A 25,438-nucleotide genomic window follows, 5' to 3' on the forward strand; every position below is an offset into this window, starting at 1 on the left:
GGGACAAAGCGGCTGGCGTCAAGGCTGGGCAGGAGGAGATCACAGCAGTGGAGATGTGAGATGAATGAGGTGAATGAGAGGGACAGACACAACAGGCTGCATCTATGACGTGTGATATACGCAGGAGCAGGGAGACTGGGGTGAGGTCAGGACGTGCAGCCCAGCGAGAGGCTGAGTCAGAGACGATGCCCAGATTTCTGGTCTGAGTGACTGGAGATGTTGTTAGGATGCCCAACACTATATTTAAATAATACAGGACAGATTTTTTCTGCTACCTTCCCCCTGCCCCAACTTCGGCCTACATCGTGGAGCGGTTCTCCCAGCCAGGGCAGGGGAAATACCTCCCAGCCCCTCCTATAAGAAGCCACCTCGAGCCAGACCCCAGGCCTCCCGCTCCACTCTGCAGCCAGCTCAGGCCTCACACCCACCTAAGGACCACCATCCATGGCCCAGAGAAGGGGCAGATATCCTGGTACCTAGCTTGGGGCAGCCCAGTGTGTGGGATGGGAGGCAGGTAGAGCTGTCACAGCCCCCAGGCTCATGGTGTTATCCAAAGAGATGAAGAAACTAGGAAGTGGGGTGGGCTGTGAGGGGGGCCGAAAGAGCTTTGACCTTAAGTTGCCCTCTGGACATCGACGGGGAGGAGATGTCAGACAGGCTGAGATGTGGGATGGGAGGCCTGGGAACAGTCTTTAGCAGAGCAGGAATTTGAGAGTCACTGGCATAGAGGTGGTATCTGATGCCGTGAGTGTCCGTAAGAACCACTATGGACAAGCACTGAGCTTTGGGGATGTGCTGTGAAAGCGGGAGACAGGAAGAGACCCACCCAACAGAACAGACACAGAGTGATGGGAGGCAGGAGGAGAACTGGGAGAGGAGGGAGCTGTGAAAGGCGAGGATTTAATGGAGATAGGAGTGGTCAGGCCGCTGACAGCAATTCCGAACAGTCATGGGGCCCCCACGCACAGACAACCTGAGCCCATGAAGACACACTCCACCTGACATTTGGGCCATGCTTCCAGCTGCGCTGCTGGCCGTGCTTTTCCAGCATGGCCAGGGCTTCTATATGCCCATCTGGTAACGTTTCCAATTGTCTAATGGCACAAACCCAAAGACACTTGGCATGCCCCCTGCCCCGCCCCTTCTCTGAGGCCCTGCCCCCTGGTCATGCCATCCCCCTCCCGCTGACACTCGCTCTCCCCCTCACTCACTTTCACCAGGCAGGGGCAGGGGCAGGGATTGAGGTCTGGGAAGAGATGTGGGGTGCAGGCTCTGGGAGGGAGTTTGGGTGTGGGATGGGGTTTAGGCTCTGGGCTGGGGCAGGGGTTTGGGGTGCAGGCTCTGGGAGGGAGTTTGGGTGCGGGGTGCTGGCTCTGAGCTGGGGCAGGGGGTTGGGGCACAGGCTTTGGGAGGGATTTTGGGTGCGGGGTGCTGGCTCTGGGCTGGGGCAGCGGGTTGGGGTGCAGGAGGGGGTGCAGGGTACAGGCTCTGGGAGGGAGTTTGGGTGCTGGCTCGGCTGGGGCAGGGGATTGGGGTGCAGAAGGGGGTTCAGGCTCTGGGAGGGAGTTTGGATGCGGGGTGCTGGCTCTGGGCTGGGGCAGGGGGTTGGGGTGCAGGAGGGGGTGCAGGGTACAGGCTCTGGGAGGGAGTTTGGGTGCTGGCTCGGCTGGGGCAGGGGATTGGGGTGCAGAAGGGGGTTCAGGCTCTGGGAGGGAGTTTGGATGCGGGTGCTGGCTCTGGGCTGGGGCAGGGGTTGGAGTGCAGGCTCTGGGAGAGAGTTTGGGTGTGGGGTGCTGGCTCTGGGCTGGGGCAAGGGGTTGGGGTTCAGGGGGGGTAGGTGGGCAGTGCTTTCCTCAGGTGGCTCCCAAAAGTGACTGGCACATCCCTCTGGCAGTGGCTGCTAGGCACGGGGGCTGGAGGCACTTGGGGGGCCAGCAGCCTCGATGGGGCACTCAGAACTCAGGCAGGGGCTCAGGAAGGGGGCAGGGGGTGGAGGAGTGGTTCACGCACCTCCCTGTCTCTCACCTCAGTTCTGTGTGCTGTTGCTGTTGGGTGGCCTCCGAACACATCTACTGGCTCAGGCCCCATGGGTGAGCTAGATGCTCCTCCCCACAATTTATGTGTTGCCGGGGGCACAAGTGGGAGATAGGTGCCCAAATGTCTAGAATAAGGCAGCAGTGCACTCTTCATACCCCGAGGCAGAAACTTAGACAGTGTGAGAACTTACACGGAGATTTATGTCCTGAGTGAATTTAGGTGCCTACAGGGGTAGGTGTCAGCCAAGTAGGGGGTTGTGGATCATGGTTCCTAAAATGGGGATTGAGGCTGGAGTTTAGGTGCCTAAGGTTCTTTGTAGATCACAACCATAATGAGATTCTGAGATAAAAGCTGAGGGAGGTTGTGGAATCTCCATCATGAGAGCAGGTTAGACGAACACCTGCCAGAGATGGTCTAGATGATACTAGTTCCTGCCAGGAGTGCAGGAGACTGGCCTAACTGGTCTGTTGAGGTCCCTTCCAGTCCTATAAGTCTATGATTAGTGGGGGTTAAGGTGGAGAGGACGTACTTGTAATTTAAGGGTAAAGCACATTACCGGGATCTTGTAATTATCCTCAAACCAAGCATTATAAACTCAGGAAATACAGAACTAAGGTTAAATTAAAAAGAAATCCAAACATGTCATGGAGTAGAAATGCAGCTAAGGCACCTAAGCAACCTTAATTCTGCCCCTTAGTAACTTTATGAGGAGAAAATAAAAAAATAAAAACCCTAGCATGCCTTTAAAAAAATCAGTTAAATTTAATATAGACACCCCCCCCCACACACACACTGCTCTGCATTGACCAGACCTGTGCGGTTATTCTGGGGAGTCGCTGCAGGCTGGAGCTGAGGTTGTGGGTGCGTGTGGTCACTGAAGGTGAAATCCTGCCCCCTCCCACATTACATGGGCATGGAAGGGCCAGAACACGGCGGGTTCCCAAGTGAGGGATCCTGTTAAATACTGGACAAGTCTCTGTGGGTTTGTCTACACACACGCACCAAAAAAAAGCCCCGTGGCAGTTGGTCTCAGAGCCAGGCTTGTGAGGCTCATGCAGTACAAATGTTCCCACTCAGGCTGGAACCTGGGCTCTGAACCCAGTAAGGAGGAAAGGGGGATGTCTCAGAGCAGGAATGGCTACACTGCTAGATTTAGTCCTGCAGCGCAAGCTCCAGTCAGCTGATCCAGACTCTGAGACTCGCAGCCACAGGTGGTTATTTGCACTGTACACGTACCCACAGTCTCCAGCAACGAGACTGACCGAGCTGGGACAGTGTATTCAGGCTTCTGGGCTCAAGGTGCCATTTCTGTAATTCTCATGGGGTTTATTAGAGCAAATGAATCAGAGCCTCTTTGTGTCAGCATAAGCAGCCCCTGAGCTCACTACTTGGGCCCTGGTGCCGATATGGAGACCCCCATCACTCATTCAAACAGACTGTAACTCCACCTGCTAAAATTGAGCTCAAGGTGTTAAACTGTGACTCCACTGGCAGTAAATGGGATTTTCAATTGAGTTAAGTTGGCTCGACTGAGCTGACTCGACTGACATGACATGACTCCTATTGGTCCCAGACACTGACCTTTCTGTCTCTCCATCTCAGATCGCAGGGCCTCTAGAAGAAGAAAAGAGGGAGAGGTGAAACTTCCCCCTGTCGTATTTATGGGGATAATGTTAATTTTGTAACTGGCCCAGACACTGACCTTTCTCTTGTTCCCGTTCAGACAGCAGGGTCTCTAGAGAGAGAACAGGGTGAGAGATGATGCATCAATTCATAGAGTCCAAGGCCAGAAGAGACCATTGTGATCACCTAGGCTGACCCCTGCATAATGCAAGCCCGAGGGCTTCCCCACAATAACTCCTACAGCGGATCATTTAGAAAAACATCCAATCTTGATTAAAAACTGCCAGTGCTGGAGAATCCACCATGACCCTTGGCATGGGCAGTGGGTATAATAGGGTAGGAGAAGCTCAGCCTCCCCTGCCACTGCCGTGGCCACCAGACCTCTGTTTGTGGGGTTTTGGGGGGAAGTTTTTGATTTATTACACCCCATGCAGGTTCAGGGCAGCTGAGGAGGTGGGATGTGCTATTCAGCTTCCTGGGTTCAATCACTAATTTCCTTGGACTGGAGATTACTGAGGAACCCAGGAAGATGAGTAGCACATAGCACCTCTTCAGCCGCCCCGGAATCTGCATGGGGCATAGCAAAAGCTTCTTCCAGACCTGAGAGATGTTTTTCCCCAGGCAGCTTGGGTCTGGGAAGGGGAGGCACAGCACAGCTACAGCTGACCCGGGGTAGCTCTGGGCAGGTGGGAGGGGAGGGCTCGGGGCTTCAGCCGGCCTGGGGCTCCTCCAGCCGAGGGAGGGGGCGCTTGGGGCTCCTCCAGGTGTGGTGGAAGGGTGGGGGTCCTGGGGCTCTGACTGTGATGGGGGGCATGCATGAAAGAGGTGGAGCTGGGGCTAGCTTCCCCAAAGAGAGGCTCCACCTATCGCCCATGACCTTCGGTAATTTGTTCCAATGATTAATTAATAATTAATAATAGCCGGCAAGATTTCACCCTGTTGCGTTTACGGGGATAACTCTACTGCCAGGTAATGTGATGGGCCCAGACACTGACCTTTCTCGCTCTCCTTATCCGATCGCAGAGTTTCTAGAGGGAGAAAAGGGCGAGAGGTGAGATTTCACCATCATGTTTAAGGCGCAGTTCCTGCTATTAACGTACGGTAATTGTGCTGTAACTATGAAAGTGAGGCAGACAGACTGACACACAGGACACACAGACAGATCTGTCTCAACATCCCTGCAGCCAGCATCCCCGCCTGGGCCCTGTCACACTCCTGTCTAATCTGGCTGTTGCGGGCGGTGGAGAGGGGAGGGGAAGGGAGATAAGGTCTCTTTTTTTGTCCATTCCTTCCCTGCTCCCCTCTGGCCCATCCCCTGAACAGCCCTAGCTCTTCCCCCCGCCTCCAGCTCCTGACTGTTGGGATGGAGGATGGAAGTGAGCGATGGGAATGGGGCACTGAACTGGGCTGGGAAAGGGACGGGGTCTGATTGGCTACATTCTAGGCCAACTCCTGACCCTGTGGCAGGTGCCTGTCCCCTGGTCCTAGTGCTACATGGGAACAGCTCCCCCTAGGGCCTGGGCAGATGGGGAGGGTCCCAGCTAAGAACAGGGTGGAGAGACCTTTCTTTAGCTGGGTGCTCAGGTCAGCAGGAGCCAAGGATGGGGGTGTGGATGGGCCCCTACAGGCAGCGCCTCTAAAATCAGCTCTTTCCCACTGGGAGCTCGTCCCCTTGATGTGCCAGCCCTGGGGTACCAACGCTGCTGGAAATGGAGGTAGCGTCATGTCTGTCAGTCATTGCTGAGAACAGCCCGAGTGAGACCATCTTGTGCCCAGTGTGAGCAGTGTCTCAGACCAGCTGTGCAAATCCTGAGTGTGTTTGTGTTATTACAGCATCCGAGCCACAGTTCACCAGGGCAGCTAGTGTGGAGAATTCTCTGAAAGGCCCCAGGAACAAGGCAGTGACAGTTAATTGTTCTGATTGTTTAATGCTTCAAAATGAGCCCAACAGAGTTCTCTCTCTCTCTCTCTCTCTCTCTGGGCATATACACGACTTTTACATACAACTCAAAATGAGTGTACCCCTGTCACCTAAACATGCACTCAACCCACATAATGTATCTGTTAACTAAAGCCACTAACTAAACCAGTCACACCTGGTGCTGAAGGTGACAGTTCTAAAGGTGCAGCATCCAGTTCCAGCTTTCACAAGTACAAAGCTCCTTTCTGCTTCTCTTAATTACCTGCTTCCGTCGCCACTGGGAAATCACTGGAACAGACATTTCCCCTTCCCAATTCTTCCGACACTGGTACATTTCTACATCATTTTCACAGCCCTTCAGGTGAGAAAACCCTCTGGGTGGGACTTTCACAGCTGTCTTGGGGGTTTGCACACTCAGTATCCATTAATTTCAACAAAAATTGGGCATTCAGACCCCTTAGGCAGCTGTGAAAATTCCAGCATTGCTATAAACATATAGATCACTGAAGGGCAGTTCTGCCTTCTGCGACTGGAGAAAAAGCTACAGTTGAGCACTTATGCTACAATAGAGAGTTCATTGCCCTGTGTACCTTGCTGGCTGACACCCTGAGAGCCCAGGGTTATGAGGTCCAGATCTATGCCCTGATCGTCGGAGCCCTGGGTGCGTGGGACTCCAACAACGAGCCGGTGCTCAGAGCGTGCGAAATTGGTCGGCGCTATGCCCGGCTAATGAGGGACATATACACCGAACACATCACAGGACACCGACAATACTAGAACCAGACCGCCGACAAGGGACACAGTCAGGGAAATAACCCATTTCCTTCCCTGACAGACTGTATCTGTCTCTAGAAGACCCTCCAGACACTGACGGACCAAGGGACAAACTCCACCCATGTACCAATCCACTTTACTGCTACTGACTTTGACTCTATACACAATATGGGTGATGTACCCCAGAACACTTATTCCTTACCCCTTAAAAACTCATAGACCTCAGTCTGGGGCAATGGTTGCTATGTACCCTACATATCTCATCAGCTTTGTAACCAAGACTTTTAATTTTTCATACCCAAGTTTAACCCCAGATGTGTACAGTGCCTTTTCTTTAAACCTGTGTAACATGAATTTGATTCCAAACATTAGTTGTAATAAAATATTTGGATCTCAGGCAGAGCAAATCTGAGTGTAGATAAGTTCTAACCTTTCCATTTGCACAGCCACTGCTTTGCTCATCCACAGCTCCTACTCACAAGCACTGACTGGGGGTAAGAATTGGGCCCTAACAAACCCCTCTTCTACTTTGCGTTCTGTTTTTCTAGCCAGCAGCCAAGTTCCATATATTGGGGCTCCAGGCTCAGCTCACTGAGCCCCACATGGTGTTTCAAACAGAGCCGTGTGGATCCCCAGGGAACAGTTCAAAGTCACATATGCTCTGGATCCCAGAGTGAGATCTGAAACCATTTGGCACATCTTGGTTCAAACCTGATCATACTTTCTTCAGCTCCCTCTTCACTCTCAGCCTGGCTCCCACTGCCTGAAACTCTTCCGAACACTGAATCAAAGCCCCTTAATCCCTGTCTCTTTACTTTTAGTTTGTTTTTTAAATCTCTGTCTGTCTCTCACCATGTTCCCCTCACCCCTTTCATTACATCACCTTTCGCTTTGCGTTGCCTCCAGAAGCAGTAACTGGCTAGGGCCATGAGAACAGCCAGGAGAGGCAGGATCACCCCCAGAGCCACCGTCCAGGGATTGACTCGTGGGAAAAACAGCTCTGCAAGAGAAAGTGCCATTGACTAGGGAGCAAACACGTGCAGAATGAAGGCAGGACACTGGGACAGTGGTGACGCTGGGACTAGTTAAAAGACTCTCACAGGGAAATACACAGGGAGATGTGGCTGCTTTGTGCTTTATTATTAAGCCAGTGGAAGCCCAAGCTTTAGCCTGGTTACTTAACATGGTTAATTAATGGGAGGGGGTGTGTTGGGGATAGGGAGGGGGTAGGGGGCAGCTCCATTATGCTACACCTATCGCCCACTGGCATAAATTCAGCATTCCCTAGGCTGCTCTAAGTGATCCCAAGGCTGCAGCCAGTGCAGACTGGCCCTCAGAATCAGAGAGTTATGACCAGCTTCCTGATACTTGCAACTCCCCTGTGCTCCCAGGGGCTCAGCTACATGACAGTGTCTGGACCAAAATACACTAATGCAGGATTTTAATAAAAACAAAACTTGAGCCTATAGATTCAGAGTAAAAATTCCTCCAGAGTTCTCTTCCCTGGGCCTTGGAGCAATGGCTGACTAGAGGGTTCTTTGCTAAGTAATTAGTGTGGTGTATTGAAAACTGTGTAAAAGTAACAAGCTGACTCTTGAAATCCTGAGGGGATTCCTGGTCCTGCTTGCAGGCTAAAGGGCTCTTTTGGGAGTGTGCATCTGGGTCCTCTGCAGTCAGTCTGCAAAGAGCCAGCCTAGAGCAGGGTGGGTTTGGTTCTGCCTCTCTGCCTTAAGGAGCAGCCTGTTTTGTCTCTCTCTGTATTTGGCTGTGGCATGTTAGAGTTCTGGATTCTTAGAAATAAAGCAGTGCTACATTGCAGCTTTTGGGAACATTATTTATGTTTTGTTTGTAACTCTCCGTGTGTGTGCTGTGAACACAGCAATCAAGTAATACTGGGTATATCATAGACTAACCAACATTGTAGCACTATGAGACCTCAGATGAATAGTGCTTTACAAATACAACAGTCTTACTATTATAGTGCTGAAATATTCATTCAATAATAACCAAATTATTTGGTAGATAATAATACATAAAATCACAACCTTTTTTCCTAATTTGTTTCTGCCTATTTTAGGCCTCAACTTTTATTACTAGTATTTTCAGATGTAATCTAAGTAGCGACGCACAGGGGCGGCTCTAGAAAATTGGCTGCCCCAAGCAGCGCGGCGCGCTGCGCCGCCCTTCCCCGGTCCCGCGGCGGGTCCCCTCTTCCCGCGGCTCTGTTTGAGCTCCCGCAGGCATGCCTGCGGCAGGTCCACCGGAGCCCGGGACAAGCGGACCTGACTCTGGCGGGTGCTGTGGTCCCGCGGCTCTGCTTGAGCTGCCGCAGGCATGCCTGCGGGAGCTCAACCGGAGCCGCGGGAAGAGGGGACCCGCCGCAGTCCTGGGCTCCAGTGGGAAGAGGGGACCCGCTCGTCCTGGGCTCCAGTGGACCTCCCGCAGGCATGCCTGCGGAAGGTCGGCCGGAGCCAAATGCCGCCCCCCAGGGAAAGGGCCGCTCCACGCGCCTGCTTGGCGCGCTGGGGTCTAGAGCCGCCCCTGGCGACGCACAGGCCATATCCAGAGAGCTCTCTTGTGCTGTTCAGGAAAAATGACTTTATTACCCATATTTTCATAAATACTCAGCACCCAGCAGCTTTCACTGACAACAGAGGAGAATTCCCTTCCCCACCCCCACTGAGAACTGTGATGGTCAAAGCACCCAAAGACATTAGATACAAACATAAATACTCCTGCTGGAAGGTTGCTGCATAACACAACTTTATGTCTTAGAATCCAGAACCTTAAGACACACGAACCCAAAACAGAGCAGGGTCGCTGCTCCCTAAGGCAGCGGGCACAACTCACCCCATCTTGCTTTATGGTGGCTCGTCTATAGGCACAGGGAGTGCATGGCAGGCTGGGGTGTAAATCCACCTCACACTAGCCTGCTGTGCCCTAACTGGCTGAGTGCACCCTGCTGCACTGCACTAAAAGTTCCCTGGTGCACTTTGATCTGTTCCCGTTTCAAAGTGGGGCAGATCAAAGCGCACTATGGAATTGTTAGTGCATGTGGCGGGGTCCACAAGGACAGTTAGTGTGTGGCAGGCTAGTGTGAGGCAGATTTACACCCCAGCTTGCCACGAACTAACTTTTCCTGTAACTTTTGCTATAGAGCAAGAACAAGGGAGTGTTCCCCCCCCCCCACACCCTACTGAGAAGAAGGATGATTGCTGGATACTGAGCTGTTATGAAAATCTGGCCAATGTTGTCCCAACCTGCAAGGTGCTAACCACCCTCAGCTCCTACTGGAGTTGAAGGGTACGTCTACACCAGGGATCTCAAACTCAAATCACCATGAGGGCCACATGAGGACTGATAAATTGGCCTGAGGGCCGCATCACTGAAACCTTTTCATACAACGATACAAAAGTATAGTAAAAAATGAAGAGTAATATAGTATGCTATTAAAAGTCAACGCATTAACTTTAAAACTGTAATGCAAAAAGTCAGTGCTAATTTTGACAGTCATTTCATTTTTGGCCACTTAGATGGCAGCGTTAATTTGTTAATTGTATGACTTAAAAAAAAATTCTGTCAGCCTGTGATGGGGCATCCATCCCACACGAGCCCTGGGTGGGCAAATGTGGGCCAGAAAGGGCCAATTAACCTTATATGTTGCATCTGGAGGGAAGCCAGGGATTGATAACAACTAATGGAAGATGAAGCCCAGCAGGGGAAAGACCTGGGCTAGGATGATAAAGCCAGCAAGTGACAGCAGGAAGGAGGCTGCAGGGCGTAGGTCTGCAACCACTTCCTAGAGGGAAAGGGAGTTGGCTAGAGACAAGGAGGTGGTTAGGAGGAGAGTAAACCCTTTGTTTCTGTCCTGGATTAGGGATTCTTACAAGAGGCCTAAAAGGGTGGGGTACCCACCAGGAGGGGCTCCTGCGGTGAGTGGAACCCTTCACACAGGTCTGCAAATGTACCTTGTAATTTCAGTCCAGCAGTGTTCCTTCTTGCTTACACTTCTTCACCGGTACTATATTCTGCATTGGGAATTTAGGGTCTTGTCTAACTCCCATTGAAATCAATGGAAAGAATGTCATTGACTTAAATGGGGGTTGGATTAGACTCATAGTCAAAAGTTCTGTTGATGATGCATAAACCAGAATAGCATACAGCTCATACTCCCACTCCCTGCCCCTATTCCAACTCCTTCCCCAAATCCCTGCCCCAGTCCTGCCTCTTCTCTGCCTCCTCCCCTGAGCATGCCATGACCTCCCTCCTCCCCCTCCCTCCTGGAAAGTAGTAAGCGCTTCCAAACAGCTGTTTGGTGGCAGGAAGCACTGGGAGGTAGGTGGAGGAGCGGGGCCGTGGTGTGCTGGGAGGGGGGAGTTGGCACCTATGGCAGGCCTCAGGAAATAGCTCCGCAAGCTGCATGCGGCCTGCGGGCCATGTGTTTGAGACCCCTGGTCTACACTGCAATTAGACACCTGCAGCTGGCCCATGCTAAATGATTCAGGCTCAAGGGGCTCGGGCTAAGGGGCTGTTTAATTGCAGTGTAGGTATTTGGGCTGAGGCTAAAGCCTGAGCTCTGGGACTCCCCCAGCTTAGAGGGTCCTAGAGCCCAGTCTCCAGCCCAAGCCCAAATGTCTACACTGCAGTTTAACAGTCCCTTAGCCCAAGCCCCTTAGCCTGAGCCAGCTGGCATAGGGCACTAGCAGGTATCTAACTGCAGTGTAGACATCTCCAAAGAGAACTGAGGTTGCTCAGGACTTTCCAAGATGTGCTCAGCACCTTGAAGTTTCAGGCCAATAAATAGGAGACACAATGATAAATACTCTCCGCCCATGTCTGCAACATCTCGGTCTATCCATGTGCGGCATGGACGGGCACTGACCTGCTAGGGAAATCGCTGTCTTTCTCTCCTGGTTGAGTAGGGGATTCCTGACATAGCAGGAAACTTTCTGGTTGGACTTTTCTGTTATAACAATGGCAATCTCTGCTTGAAACAGGCCATTGGCCTCTTGGTCAATGTTTTCAGAGGCTGATGGTAAGATCTGCCCCTGGAGATTTCTCCACTGAGCCTCGGGCTGTGAGTACCATCCGGATGATCGACACACAACCCGGATCCCTCCGTCCTGATGTCCCTCCACAGAGATGACAGGATCAGAGCCCAAACCTACAAAAGAAATAAATGAACTTGTGATAATCCTACAGTGCCCAGTAAAGAGCCAAAAGTTTTACTACACTGTTATCAAAAGCTGTTTCCTGTTAAACTAATAATTGACTGAGAGTTCGTAAGTGTGGATGGTCAGTTGATCTGGCCAGATTCATATTTGATATACAGTAAAATAAATGTTAATGTCAAGGCTTTTCTATGCACAAACTTGCTCCAGTTTAGTTAAACTGGTTTAGTTAATCCAGGGCAAATCCCCTGTGTGGACACTCAAATCAAGAAGAAATTGATTCAAGCTAAAGCAATATAAGCCATTTCCAAACCCATTTAAGTGTCTACATAGATGTTTGTACTAATTCATTGAAAGCAGTGCACATGTATATGTAGACAAGTCTTAAAATAGTTCACAAATAAAAAACCTTGTAATAGAGGAGTTTGGGTTGTGTTGGCAGGGCCTTGTACCCTTCCAAAATATATAATGGAGATATACCTATCTCATAGAACTGGAAGGGACTTTGAAGGGTCATTGAGTCCAGCCCCCTGCCTTCACTAGCAGGACCAAATATTGATTTTTGCCCCAGATCCCTAAGCAGCCCCCTCAAGGATTGAACTCACCATGCTGGGTTTAGCAGGCCAATGGTCAAACCACTGAACTATCCCTCCCCCCCTAAATGCAGAAGTGGATAGCAGAAAACTGGCACTTCCGAAAGCCAGGAAATACACTCAGCAAAACAGAAACACAAACACTAGATAGAAGGAAATGACAGGTTGTCATGCCTCCCACACCAGATCACACTTGGGTTTTTTTAGTACTGACAAGCTAAACTGAAATAAAATTCTCTTAATCTGAAGCAAGAATCTTGTACCTTAACCAGGTATGAATTCAAAGAGATTTCACTATTGTTGTGTCAGTGCGTATGCAGAGAGGCCCTCAGGGAGTTTGGAAATTTCACACAGACCAGCCCAGAGATGGAAACAACCTCCCAGGAGAGACAGAGAGGGGATGTCTGGAGCCTTCCCCATGGGATTCTTGCCCAGAAGAGCACAGGCTACTGAGTCCCCTCCCAACCATGGGTGGCAAGTTTGTAAAAATTTTGGTGGGGCCCAGAACCCGCCCCCAACTCCGCCCCCCCAACTCTGCCCCCACCTGCCTAAGGCTCTGGGAGGGGGCTCGGCGGGGGAGGTCTGGGGTGCAGATCCTGGGCTGGGGATTAGGGTGCAGGAAGGGTGCTGGGTGCAGGCTCTGGGCTGGGGCAGGGGGTGGATGTGCAGGAGGAGGTGAAGGGTGCAGGCTTTGGGATGGAGTTTGGGGTTGGGAAGGGGTGTGTGGGAAGTGGGAGGGAGTTTGGGGATAGGAGGGAGTGCAGGGTGAGGACTGTGGGGCTGAGGATGAGGGGTACATGATGCAGGAGGGGGCTCAGGGCTAGGGAAGAGGGTTGGGCTGTGGGGTGAGGGCTGTGGATGAGGGGTTCATGATGCGGGGGGGCTCAGGGCTAGGGAAGAGGGTTGGGGTGGGGGGTGAGGGCTGTGGCTGAGGGGTTCATGATGCGGGGGGCTCAGGGCTAGGGAAGAGGGTTGGGCTGTGGATGAGGGGTTCATGATGCAGGAGGGGGCTCAGGGCTAGGGCAGAGGTTTGGAGTGTGGGGTGAGGGCTGTGGGGCTGGGGATGAGGGGTTCATGATGTGGGGGTGCTCAGGGCTGGGGCTGAGGATTAGGGTGCAGGGGATGTGGGGTTCATGGTGGGGAGGGGCTCGGGGCGGGGGCTGAGGCTTAGGGTGCCGGGGGATGAGGGCTCTGGCTGGGGCTGAGGATTAGGGTGCAGGGATGAGGGGTTCATGATGTGGGGCGCTCAGGGCTGGGGCTGAGGATTAGGTGCAGGGGATGAGGGCTCTGGCTGGGGCTGAGGATTAGGGTGCAGGGGATGAGGGGTTCATGATGCGGGGGCTCAGGGCTGGGGCTGCGGCGTAGGGTGCGGGGGGCATGAGGGCTCTGGCTGGGGCTGAGGGTTTGGGGTTGGAGAGGCTCAGGGTAAGGGCAGCCTGCCTTGCCAGTAGTGGTGAAGGGCAGGCACTAGGACCCTGCGGCAGCAGACAGCAAATCTGCTGGGAGCCCTCCGGGCAGCACAGAGCAGGCAGGGGAGAGACGCGGCTGCTTTCTGTCAGGCAGGCAACACAACGCGGCGGAGGGGGGGGAAACGCGAAGGGGGGGTGGCAGGCGGGGGCTGGGACCTGCTCCAGGCAGGGTCGCGGCGGCAGGGGGAGACCTACGGTGGCCGGGGCCGATCCAGGCAGGACCGGGGGGGCGGGAAGAGACCCAGCTCCAACTATTGCTTGCACTCACTGCTGACTGCTGAGCGGCAAGGAAGAGACTGAGACACGCAGACGCAGCTGCCTGCGTTCAGGCAGTTAAGCTCTCTGGGGCCGGGCGGGGAGGGGAGGGGGGAAGCTCTCCAGCCCTGGCGGCGGCGGCGGCAGCGGCGGGGGGGCGCTCCAAGCAGGGGAGAAAAAACATTGGTGGGGCAGAGCCCCTGCTTGGGATTTATTCATGGGGCTAAAGCCCCAGAGCCCCATATAAGTCGGCGCCTATGCTCCCAACATGGGCATGACTCACAAGGCTTTGGTCTGACAGACTCATGGGAAATGCCCAAGAGCCACAGACAAAAACTGAGGTTAAAGGGCCTATGGTGGAAATTATATGTAATCCCCCCCATCCCATCCCCCATGCTTCAGCATCTGTTCCTTTTTAAACAGTTCACTGATTCCAGCTAATCAGGGATTAGGGTCTGGGGACTTTTTTCTGCAGCCACATTAGGAGAGCAGCAGCCATGAGCCAAGAAGCAGAAAGTCCCATCCTCACATTCCATCTAAATTACATTAAAACAATGTAATATTGGGCTGTTAAGAAGGAGATCCTGTCCTAATAGTATCCACCATCACCAGATAAGCCAGGAATCTCTTAAGATGTTTAATGAAAACTTTGCCTGATGGCCTTCTGTCTGGCAAGGAATCACTTATCAATAGTTGTGGGTGTGAAACCTCTACTTCATTATTGTTTTGCCTTTATTGTCCCTGCTTCTCTATTGCTTATCTGTCTGGTTCTTTGATAGTTTCTGTCTGTTGTGTAACTAATTTTGCAAGACTTAAATCAACTAAGGTGATGTAATATGATTGGTTAAAGAATTGTTTCACGGTATGTTAGGACTGATCAAAGAATATTTTGTAATATTTTAGTAAAATGATTGGTTAAGCTAAGCATGACTCAAGCTTCACTATATAACCTGGGGTCCAAGGAGACCAGCAGAAGGAACAGAAGAAGAATAAGAAGAAAAGACCTGGAAGGAGAAGAACTCACCTGGAAGATTGGTGAGTATAGCACTGTATGCTTAGCATGTGTATTCTGCTTGGTAATTGTTAATAAATAGAGGATAAGGATATTACTGTGTAAGGGTCTTTCACTGGTAAAAGACCCTGCATATCTGCAGAAGAGTCCCCCTGAGCTGTAGGAATTGGGTAAGGGTGGGGTGTGTGGATAGCATGGATGAACAAAGGAAAAAGTTAACGAACTCTTGCCATATGCTCAGTAGGGCATCTCAAAGAGTGGGAGACAATTCCATTCCCAATATAAGGAAAAAAGTACCAAAGTCTTCAGTTAAAAACCCAGAGGGGAGGTGAAGATCTCTGCCCTGAGCGCTGATACTCACAGGCCTGCTTTAACTGATTGCATCAAGAAAATAATCACAAAAAGACGGATACCAGCTTTTTGGATGAACTGGGTGCTTGCTGCTGGTTCAACTCAGAGCAATGTGGTAGCATTAATGCCAAATCAGCAGCGTATGTTTTAAATGCACAGGGTGTGTGGCCTGTGAACCATTTGGTACTGAAGAAATCTGTATGTTTGATGCTAATTTTGTTGGTGCTGTTTGTAAAGTATTTGCTGTGTGGATGTCATGATAAGATTGTGTCTAGATTTATGAGGAGTCTCAGTTAATCCTGTTCCTTGGAGTGGAAGGAGTTACCCTGCTGTGCTCCAGTTCGTGCCTGTTCTTGGCCAGAGCTGCTCTGCAGAGCAGACTCCATCTTGGCCACGAGAGGTCTATAGTTACATATTAATGCCCACAAACTACTTTCAATGCAGAAGTAAGGCTGCCCAGCAGGGCTTTGTTCATTTCCAAAATGCAGAGAGCAGCTAAACTTAAACTCCTGAAACCCAAGACATACAATGTAATGGCACACATCACCCCAGCCCTGCAACCTTAACTCTGCCTCCTGGGCTGGCAATAAGCGCTGAGAGCAGTTCAGTGAGGGTGGTTCCATAATACATAGGCATGACGGAGACTGTGTTTGGAGTCATTGTAGTGACAGGAGGAGGGATTAATTCAAGCAGGCTGGCAGAGCTGTCACTGCGATATGAGGAGAGGTGCATGTACCTTGAGGGATCGTTACATATGCCCAGGAGCCGGCCAACAGGGCTGCTAACAGGGGAGTTTGAGTGGGAGTTCCCATTGGAGGAGCCAGGTATTTTGTGTTTGCGTCTGTCTTTGGGGTGCTTGTGTCTCTCTCTGTCGGGGCAGACCGCTGAGCCCTGATTAGGGGGCGGAGCTAGGCGGAGGAGGGGGCCTATAAAAGCGGCCGCCCAGCCAGGCAGCGGCACAGCTGATCGCAGTGGCCCAGGAGCCGGCCAACAGGGCTGCTAACAGGGGAGTTTGAGTGGGAGTTTACAGGGGGAGGCTGAAGGGGGCGGCGCCGTGTCCCCTGAGTTCCCCAGGTAGGAACGCCGAGCGAGGCTGAGACAGCAGCAGCCATGAGCCAAGCAGCGGAGGACACACCGAGGATGAGAGCATGCAGCAGCTGCGGTATGTACATGGTTCTAGCGGGGGACCCAGAACAGTACTATGTATGCATGAAGTGCCGCCTAATAGAGCTGCTGGAGGAAAAGATCCAAGGCCTAGAGCTGCAGGTAGAAACCCTGGTAGAGCATAGAAGGGGGTTTGAGCAGCTGATGGAGCAATGGCAAGCAGTGACCGAAGGGGAATGCCCAAGGGCACAGGGGGAAGCAGGGGCTAAGGCCAGCGAGGGGGGACCACCGGATGAAGAAGATGGGCGGTGGAAGCATGTGACCGTGAGAAGCAGGCCGAGAAAAAGGAGAGCCAGTGAGGGAGAAATAGAGCTAAGGAACAGGTTCGAAGGTCTGGAGAATGAGGAAGGGGTAAAGCAGGTGGTAGCTGACGGTGGGAGGCCAAGGAAAAAGAGAAGAGCGGCTAGTCCGATAGAAAGAGGGGAGGAGTCTATGGAGGCAGCACCAAGTGTGGGCCAAGGGAGGATACAGGATGGCTTAACGGGAACCACAAGGAATGATAGGAATGGAAGGAGCTTGCAACCAGGGGGGACGGAGGATAGGTTAGAGGACCGCACTGTCCCCAGGCAAAGGCAGGTCTACGTGATTGGGGATTCCATACTGAGAAGGTTGGACAGGCCTGTGACCAGGGCCGATCCGGAGAACAGAAGGGTGTGCTGTCTACCGGGCGCTAAAATACGGGATGTGGACCTGAGGTTGAAAAGGATCCTAAGAGGAGCAGGTAAGAACCCTTTGATCATCCTTCATGTAGGAACGAATGACACAGCTAGATTCTTGCTAGAGAGGATCAAGGGAGACTATGCCAGGTTGGGTAAGACGCTCAAGGAAATTGAGGCTCAGGTGATCTTCAGTGGGATCCTACCTGTCCCTAGGGAAGGGCGCCAAAGGGGTGACAGGATCGTGACGATTAATAGTTGGCTGAGGGAGTGGTGTTACAAGGAGGGCTTTGGGATGTATGGGCACTGGGAGGCTTTTGGGGACAGACAACTGTTCTCACGGGATGGGCTCCACCTAAGTAGGGAAGGAAGTAGACTTCTAGGAGGGAGGCTGGCTCATCTGATTAAAAGAGCTTTAAACTAGACACTTGGGGGAGACGGTTGGGCGAGGTCCAGGTGCTCTCCATGCCAAATTGATACATTGGGAGTGAGAACAACAGGATAACAACAGATATAGCCAGAGGGGACGGTTAGGTGTAAGGAAGAGGGGGACGGATACTAGATCGACAGGTCATACTGGTAGTACTGTGTCCCTACCGAGTTGGGTGAAAAGGGTGAGAGGAGCCAAACAGCAAAAATTAGGATGTTTGTTCACCAATGCGAGAAGCTTAGGTAACAAAATGGAGGAACTGGAGCTCCTGGTCCGGGAACTGAAACCGGATATCGTAGGAATAACCGAAACATGGTGGAACGGTAGCCATGACTGGAGTACAGGTATGGAAGGGTATGTGCTGTTTAGGAAAGACCGATGCAAAGGTAAAGGTGGGGGAGTAGCATTGTATATCAATAATGAGGTGAAATGTAACGAAATAACTAGCAATGCAATGGATAATACGGAGTCTGTTTGGGCAATGGTCACATTGGAGAAGAAAACTACTAGAGCCTCCCCTGGGATAGTGATTGGGGTGTGCTATAGACCGCCGGGATCTAGCCTGGATCTAGCTCTTGAATGTTTTTAAGGAGGTAAATACTAATAGGAACTGTTTGATCATGCGGGACTTTACTTCCCGGATATAGATTGGGAAACAAATGCTAGTAATAATAATAGGGCTCAGCTTTTCCTAGACGTGATAGCTGATGAATTCCTTCATCAAGTAGTTGCTGAACCGATGAGGGGGGATGCCATTTTAGATCTCATTTTGGTGAGTAACGAGGACATTGTTGAGGAAATAGTTGTAGGGGACAACCTTGGCTCGAGTGATCATGAGCTAATTCATTTCAAAATAAATGGGAGGATAATCAAAATTGCATCTGAGACTAAGGTATACAATTTCAAAAGGGCTAACTTTACTAAATTAAGGCGACTAGTTAGGGAAGTGGATTGGACTAACATATTTAGGGATCTAAAGGCAGATGACGCCTGGGGTTACTTCAGGTTGAAGTTGCAGGAGTTGTCAGAGGCATGTATCCCGAGAAAGGGAAAACGGCTCGTAGGTAGCAGTTTTAGACTGAGCTGGATGAGCAAGCGTCTCAGAGGGGTGATTAAGAAAAAACAGAAAGCGTACAAGGAGTGGAAAATGGGAGGGATCAGCAAAGAAACCTACCTTATTGAGGTCAGAGGGTGTAGGGAAGCAGTGAGAAAGGCAAAGAGCCGGGTGGAGATGGACCTAGCGAAGGGGATTAAAACCAATAGCAAAAGGTTTTTTAGCCATATAAATAGGAAGAAAACCAAGAAGGAAGAAGTGGGACCGCATAAAACTTTAAACGGAGTGGAGATTAGGGATAATCTTGGAATGGCACAATATCTGAATGAATATTTTGCCTCGGTCTTTAATGAGGCTAATGAAGGGCTAAAGAATAGTGATAGAGGGACTGATGGGAATGAAGATATGGGGGTAGACATTACGGTATCTGAGGTAGAAGCCAAACTTGAACAGCTAAACGGAAGTAAATCGGGGGGCCCGGATAATCTACATCCTAGAATATTAAGGGAATTGGTGAGTGAAATTGCAAGCCTGTTAGCGATGATTTTTAATAAATCTCTAAACTCGGGGGTTGTACCGTTTGACTGGAGATTAGCTAATATAGTTCCTATATTCAAGAAGGGGAAAAAAAGTGATCCGGGTAACTACCGGCCTGTTAGTTTAACATCTGTAGTATGCAAAGTCATGGAAAAAATTTTAAAGGAGAGAGTGGTTACGGACCTTGAGGCCGATGGCAACTGGGACAAATTTCAGCATGGATTTACGAAAGGTAGATCGTGCCAAACCAACCTGATCTCCTTCTTTGAGAAAGTAACAGATTTTTAGACAAGGAAAATGCGGTGGATCTAATATATCTTGATTTCAGTAAGGCGTTTGATACGGTACCGCATAAGGAATTACTGGTTAAATTGGAAAAGATGGGGATCGAAATGAAAATCCAGAGGTGGATAAGGAGCTGGTTAAAGGGGAGACTGCAGAGGGTCGTATTGAAGGGTGATCTGTCGGGTTGGAGGGGGGTTACCAGTGGAGTTCCTCAAGGTTCGGTTTTGCGTCCGATTTTATTCAATCTATTTATTGCTGACCTGGGAACCAAGAGTAGGAGTGGGCTGATAAAGTTTGCGGATGACTCCAAGTTGGGAGGTATTGCAAATTCGGAAAAGGATCGGGATATCCTCCAGGGAGATTTGGATGACCTTGTAAACTGGAGTATTAGTAACAGGATGAAATTCAATAGTGAGAAGTGTAAGGTTATGCATTTAGGGATGACTAACAAGAACTTTAGTTGTAAGCTGGGGACGCACCAGTTGGAAGTAACGGAGGAGGAGAAGGACCTAGGAGTCCTGGTTGATCGTAGGATGACTATGAGTAGGCAATGTGATGTGGCCGTTAAAAAAGCTAATGTGGTCTTGGGATGCATTAGGTGAGGTATTTCTAGTAGGGATAAGGAGGTGCTAGTCCCGTTATATAAGGCGTTGGTAAGATCTCATTTGGAGTATTGTGTGCAGTTTTGGTCTCCCATGTTTAAGAAGGATGAATTCAAACTGGAACGGGTACAAAGAAGGGCCACTAGAATGATCCGAGGAATGGAAAGCCTGTCGTATGAAAGGAGACTTGAGGAGCTCGGTTTGTTTTCCTTAACCAAAAGAAGGATAAGAGGAGATATGATTGCACTCTTTAAATATATCAGAGGGATAAATACCAGGGAAGGAGAGGAATTATTTCAGCTCAGTGCTAATGTGGACACGAGGACAAACGGATATAAATTGTCAGTCAGGAAATTTAGGCTTGAAATTAGACGAAGGTTTCTAACCATCAGAGGAGTGCAATTCTGGAACAGCCTTCCGAAGGAAACAGTGGGGGCGAAGGACCTCCATGACTTTAAGATTAAGCTAGATAAGTTTATGGAGGAGATAAACGGGCTTAGTCAATAGGTCAATTAAGTGCCACACTGGTAATTAGTACAATGGGTCAATGATAGGATATTGTTAGCCTTTTTCCAGAGGGAATGGCTGGAGAGTCTTGCCCGCATGCTCGGGGTTCAGCTGACCGCCATATTTGGGGTTGGGAAGGAATTTTCCTCCAGGGTAGATTGGCAGTGGCCCTGGAGGTTTTTCGCCTTCCTCCGAAGCATGGGGCAGGGGTCGCTTGCTTAAGGAGTGGGTGGATCGGCTTATGTGGCCTGCATCTTGCAGGAGGTCAGACTAGATGATCATAATGGTCCCTTCTGATCTTGAATTCTATGATTCTATGATTTCAGTGCTGAGGTCTGTAGGCTGTGCCAGTAGAAGTGCACAGAGGTGTCTTCTTGCCATGGGGACTGTCAGCAATCTGGTGTTCACTGCATCTGACCTAAACCTCTTGTCTTGGTTACAGACCTAGCTACACATGTGCTCTTGCTGGTCTCTCTGGCAGCGTTTTCAGGTATCAGGCCTCCTGAATTCCCCTGTCCTTGGGGTGGGGGAATTCCTCAGTTCTCCCATTCTTATACCAGGCTCTGGGCTACAGGACTCTGTGTAGCAACCGCTGTTACCCTGTGGTGCCAGACACAAGCCGAGATCAATCCCAGCTGGTGACATCAGCATGGGGAGGATCAGCTATTGTCTGGCCCCCGGTGTGCACAAAAAATTTGTAATAACCACAACATGTCAATATCACCTAGGTGTTTGTGTATATCATTAATTCCTTGCTCTAATGACCTCAAATTTAGCCCACTAACCCTGTCCCAGACTCCAATGTGTCACAGCAATTTTCAAGACAATCTGAGTATGCGTGTGGATTTTAGAGCCCTTAGACAAAACAGCTGTTAAACAGTGAACTAGAATAAACCTTAACCAGACCAGAGCTCCTGCCCCACTATAATGAGACACATCAGGTGGCATCTCACAATAACCCCTTAGACTCCACTTATTACCCTTTTGAAGATGTCAAAGTATCACAACAAGTTACTGACCTGCCACCTGTAGTTCCAATAAAGCATCTTCATAAAAGACACTGTACTGAAAAAAACACACATATGGCCCATTGTCGGAGGGTCGGATATCGCGTATTCTCAGGGAAACTCTCCCATTGGTGATGTCGTCTCTCAAGAACTCAGTTCTGCCTTGATATTCCAGCATCTGCCCTCTGTACTGATCCTGCCCATCACGGTACAGGTGCACGACTTCAAAGTCCTGGGATCGTAACCATCCCACCTCCATGTTCTCAGCGCTCATCCTGGGGGAGAGGTGGCAGGGCAGGATGGCCTCCCCACCTAGGGAGGCAGTGACTGGATGGTCAGGTCCAGTCACTGTGAACTGTGCTGTGAAATGAGTCAGGGGAAAAAGAAAATTAAAGTGGAGCGGAACCAAGACACACAGGAATGTGAGTGCAGCAGGATGCATATTGCCAAGTCAGGCCCCCCACCCAAATCATGAGATTGGCTTAAAAATAGAGATTTTTGAAAAAATCATAAAATTGGGGTTGTTCTTTGACTTCTGATTTCTGAACCTTTAAAGTTGCCTTGGGTCACATTTCCAAGCACAAGGGACAGAAACTTCCTTTATAACAAAATGAAAGTTGAGATTCTCACCTAATCACAGGCCTCCAGGAGCTGTGGCTTTAAGAAACACGTCAAATGTCATGAGACTTGTGATAAAGTTCTGCGAGCTGGTAACACTGGATGGGGATGTCTACAGCGGGAGCTGGAGCTGTAATTTCCAGTGTGGGGAGACATGCACCCACTAGTTTTGATTGAAGTAGCGTGAGAAAGTGTAGCCATGGTGGTGTGAGCGGGGGGATGGGCTAGCTCTCCAGGTATGATCCTGCCCAGGACCCTAGGTATATATTCAGGGAGGCTGATCGTGCCACTGTGGCTACTCTGCCATTTATAGCACAACAGCTTGATCAGAGCTAGCGCAGGTACATCTACCCCATCTGGAGACAGCAAGGAGCAACATCTTACATATTAAAGGCTTCGACAGTGCTAACTAATGGCTTCATGGTGAGGGAAGGGGAGGGAGAGCTGGAATGGTGGAGGGGGAAGAGGGTCTACATGTTGTGAAGGATGGTGGGGCAGAGGATGGAGAAGGAGTCAGGCTCAGCTGTTTTCTCTCACACTTATAGTCACTGTAAGCACCAGGGAACTGTTGAGATGCTGGGACATGGGCTGTGTCTCAGATTTCTCGCACCAGCCCTGTTAGCAACTACACACTGTAAACCCTTCAAAGCACAATCCCATTATCCCCACTGCACTGTAACAAAATGTACAGGCAGGGCGAGGAGTGCGGAGGAACGACATAGCAACCATGTGGCCTAGTGGAGAGACCACTGGCCTGCTGGGTGATCTTGGGCAAGTCTTGTCACTGCTCTGTGCCTCAGTTTCCCCATTTTTAAAATGGGGATAATGAATAAAGTTCCTAGAGCTCTACTGATGAAAAGCACTATATAAAGGTTAAGGCTTTGTGTTATTATCTAGCCACAGTCATGTATCAACTGCAAATCTAAGTGAGAACTACAACTGCCTAAATGACCATTAATATCTACTACAAGGAGTCCTCTTTCTGTTCAAGGAACTAGAAAAGACACTGACAAAAATCTTTGCTAATGCGGAGTTAAGGTTCCCAGAGATATCTCAGGTCCTTCCAGAAAACAGTTCAGCAAAACTCAGGGCTCTGAACACCAGCAAATGCAAAGTTAAAGTACAGGTCAAAGCAACCTTAACTCTGATCTCTCCTAGAGATGATCCAATACACCAGGGATCAGCAACTTTTGGCACACGGCTCGCCAGGGTAAGCACCCTGGCAGGCTGGGCTAATTTGTTTACTTGCCACATCTGCAGGTTTGGCTGATTGCTGCTCCCACTGGCCTCAGTTTGCCGCTCCAGGCCAATGGGGGCAGCAGGAAGCAAAGGCCAGCACATCCCTCGGCCTGCGCCGCTTCCCACAGCCCCCATTGGCCTGGAGCGGTGAAGAATGGCCCGTGGGAGCCGCAATCGGCCGAACCTGCGGACGCGGCAGATAAACAAACTGGCCCAGCCTGCCAGGGGGCTTACCCTGGCGAGCTGCATACCAAAGATTGCCGATCCCTGCAACACACCCACTGCACACAGACCCGCACTCTGCCTGTGCAGATAGTGCACATCACTCAGGGATCAGGGCATATGACAACTGTAGCACAGAGTCAAAGGCCTTCTCCTTGCTAAGGGGAAACTTGTTTTTAGGGGAGCTGCTCTGAACAGGAGCTACCGACCCTGTTCTACACAGAGCTAGTGCCCAGAAACAGCCCCACACTTTAATAGCCCCTTCACCCTCACTCCCAGGATTCCATCTAAGAACATAAGAACATAAGAACGGCCGTACCGGGTCAGACCAAAGGTCCATGAATTTATCCAGTCCCCTTTTAAACACTGTTACAGTCCTAGCCTTCACAACCTCCTCAGGTAAGGAGTTCCACAGGTTGACTGTGCGCTGCGTGAGGAAGAACTTCCTTTTATTTGTTTTAAACCTGCTGCCTATTAATTTCATTTGGTGACCCCTAGTTCTTGTATTATGGGAATAAGTAAATAACTTTTCCTTATCCACTTTCTCCACATCACTCATGATTTTATATACCTCTATACTGGCACTATATGTTCGCTTACCCATCACTGAACACACAGAACCAGCTACGATGATGGGGAAACAGACCCCTGAGCCCTACTACTGACACAACTACACAGCTCAGTGCTGAAATGGGGGATACTAGATCCCTCAAGGTAGACATGCACCTCTCTCCTTTCCTCACATGCCTGGGGGAGCTCTGACCCAGATCACCTCACATCACAGCAACAGCTCCACCAAGCTGCTCCAGCTAATGTCTCCACCATTCAGTCCAGCTACACCTAACACAGTGACTGCAGCTGGATGCATGCAGGTAATTCCCAGTGGCTGGTGCAAGCTCTGGGGAGGAGGCAGAGTTAAGGTTGTGTTGGCATATGCTTTACCTCCGTATGTCCTGGTTTTCAGCAGTTTGAGTTTGCTGAACTCAATGCTCTCGAAGGACAAGTGAACCCCCCGGTAACCATGGCTCTGTGTCAATGAAGGTTATTGTCAGTGAATGTGCCAGGTGGCAGGAGGAGATGGGGTGGGAGGGGGACACTCTCACACTAGCAGGAAGGCGCGGAGAGGAGGCTGGTGCTAGATTAAAGCAAGAACCATAAGGGAAGTGGAAACACCAAATCCAGGGAGAAATCCAGGCCCCACTGAAGTCAATGGGAGTTTTCACCCAGGGGTTTGGCTGGCAGGAATCCACCAGACAGCATTAGGAGGAGGGATATTCTGGGTGTGCCCTGAGCTGTGGGGGTGTCCAGTGGGGGTAACCCTGGAAGGGGTGACATGGTCCCTTCTCTCTGCATGTGTGAGGAGCTGCAGGGCAGCAGAGCTGTGTGAGAACAGGCAGCAAACCCATCGAGGAGGCCGGAGCTCCTACCTGACACCAGCCTGTGAACCTGTAGAGTGAGGCAGAGAGCGACGTAGCCGAGCAGAGTGGAGCTCACTGTGGAGCCGCGGGAGAATGAAGGAACCTTCCCCGTCATCGTAGCTGGGTCTGGGATCAGAAGAATCAAACAAAATCAGACGTGCAGTGACTGGCCGGGTTGTGCAATGCCTGGAGTTGGGAAGGGATTCTCCCCATAGCTCTAGTTTGCACTAGCTCCAAACAGGGTCAAACATCACTGAGGTTAAAATGCCAGCAGTAGCTGGCAGCCCGTCTGCACTAGCGCTTGCTCCCTGGAGCTGCACCTGTGCTAAGGTTAATGGTTATTCCAGAATAAATCCATATGTGGACACTAATTTCGGAGTAAGAATGCCTTGTTTCTGTGTTAGCCCACTTCTGCAGTGCATTGGGTAAACAGGAACAATGCAATTGTCTTCTGGAATAACAGTGTTGTATAAATTTAGCTGTAATATAGGGT

The 25,438-nt window shown here is 50.6% G+C and overlaps 1 protein-coding gene across 1 annotated transcript in view; it reads right to left on the bottom strand.

Annotated features, from left to right (window-relative positions):
* The window catches only part of LOC120383038 (butyrophilin subfamily 1 member A1-like), a 44,313-nt gene extending 19,253 nt beyond the window's left edge, over positions 1-25,060 (bottom strand). The window contains exons 1-5 of the mRNA XM_039500676.1: positions 24,955-25,060; positions 21,461-21,808; positions 11,238-11,519; positions 4,656-4,688; positions 3,740-3,772 (exon numbers count right to left, since the gene is read on the bottom strand). Coding sequence (XP_039356610.1) covers positions 3,740-3,772; positions 4,656-4,688; positions 11,238-11,519; positions 21,461-21,808; positions 24,955-25,060 — 802 coding nt within the window. The remainder of the gene's footprint in view (positions 1-3,739; positions 3,773-4,655; positions 4,689-11,237; positions 11,520-21,460; positions 21,809-24,954) is intronic.
* Positions 25,061-25,438: the final 378 nt, after the last annotated feature.

The sequence above is a fragment of the Mauremys reevesii genome, linkage group 15, assembly GCF_016161935.1.
Source record: "Mauremys reevesii isolate NIE-2019 linkage group 15, ASM1616193v1, whole genome shotgun sequence".
NCBI lineage: Eukaryota > Metazoa > Chordata > Testudines > Geoemydidae > Mauremys > Mauremys reevesii.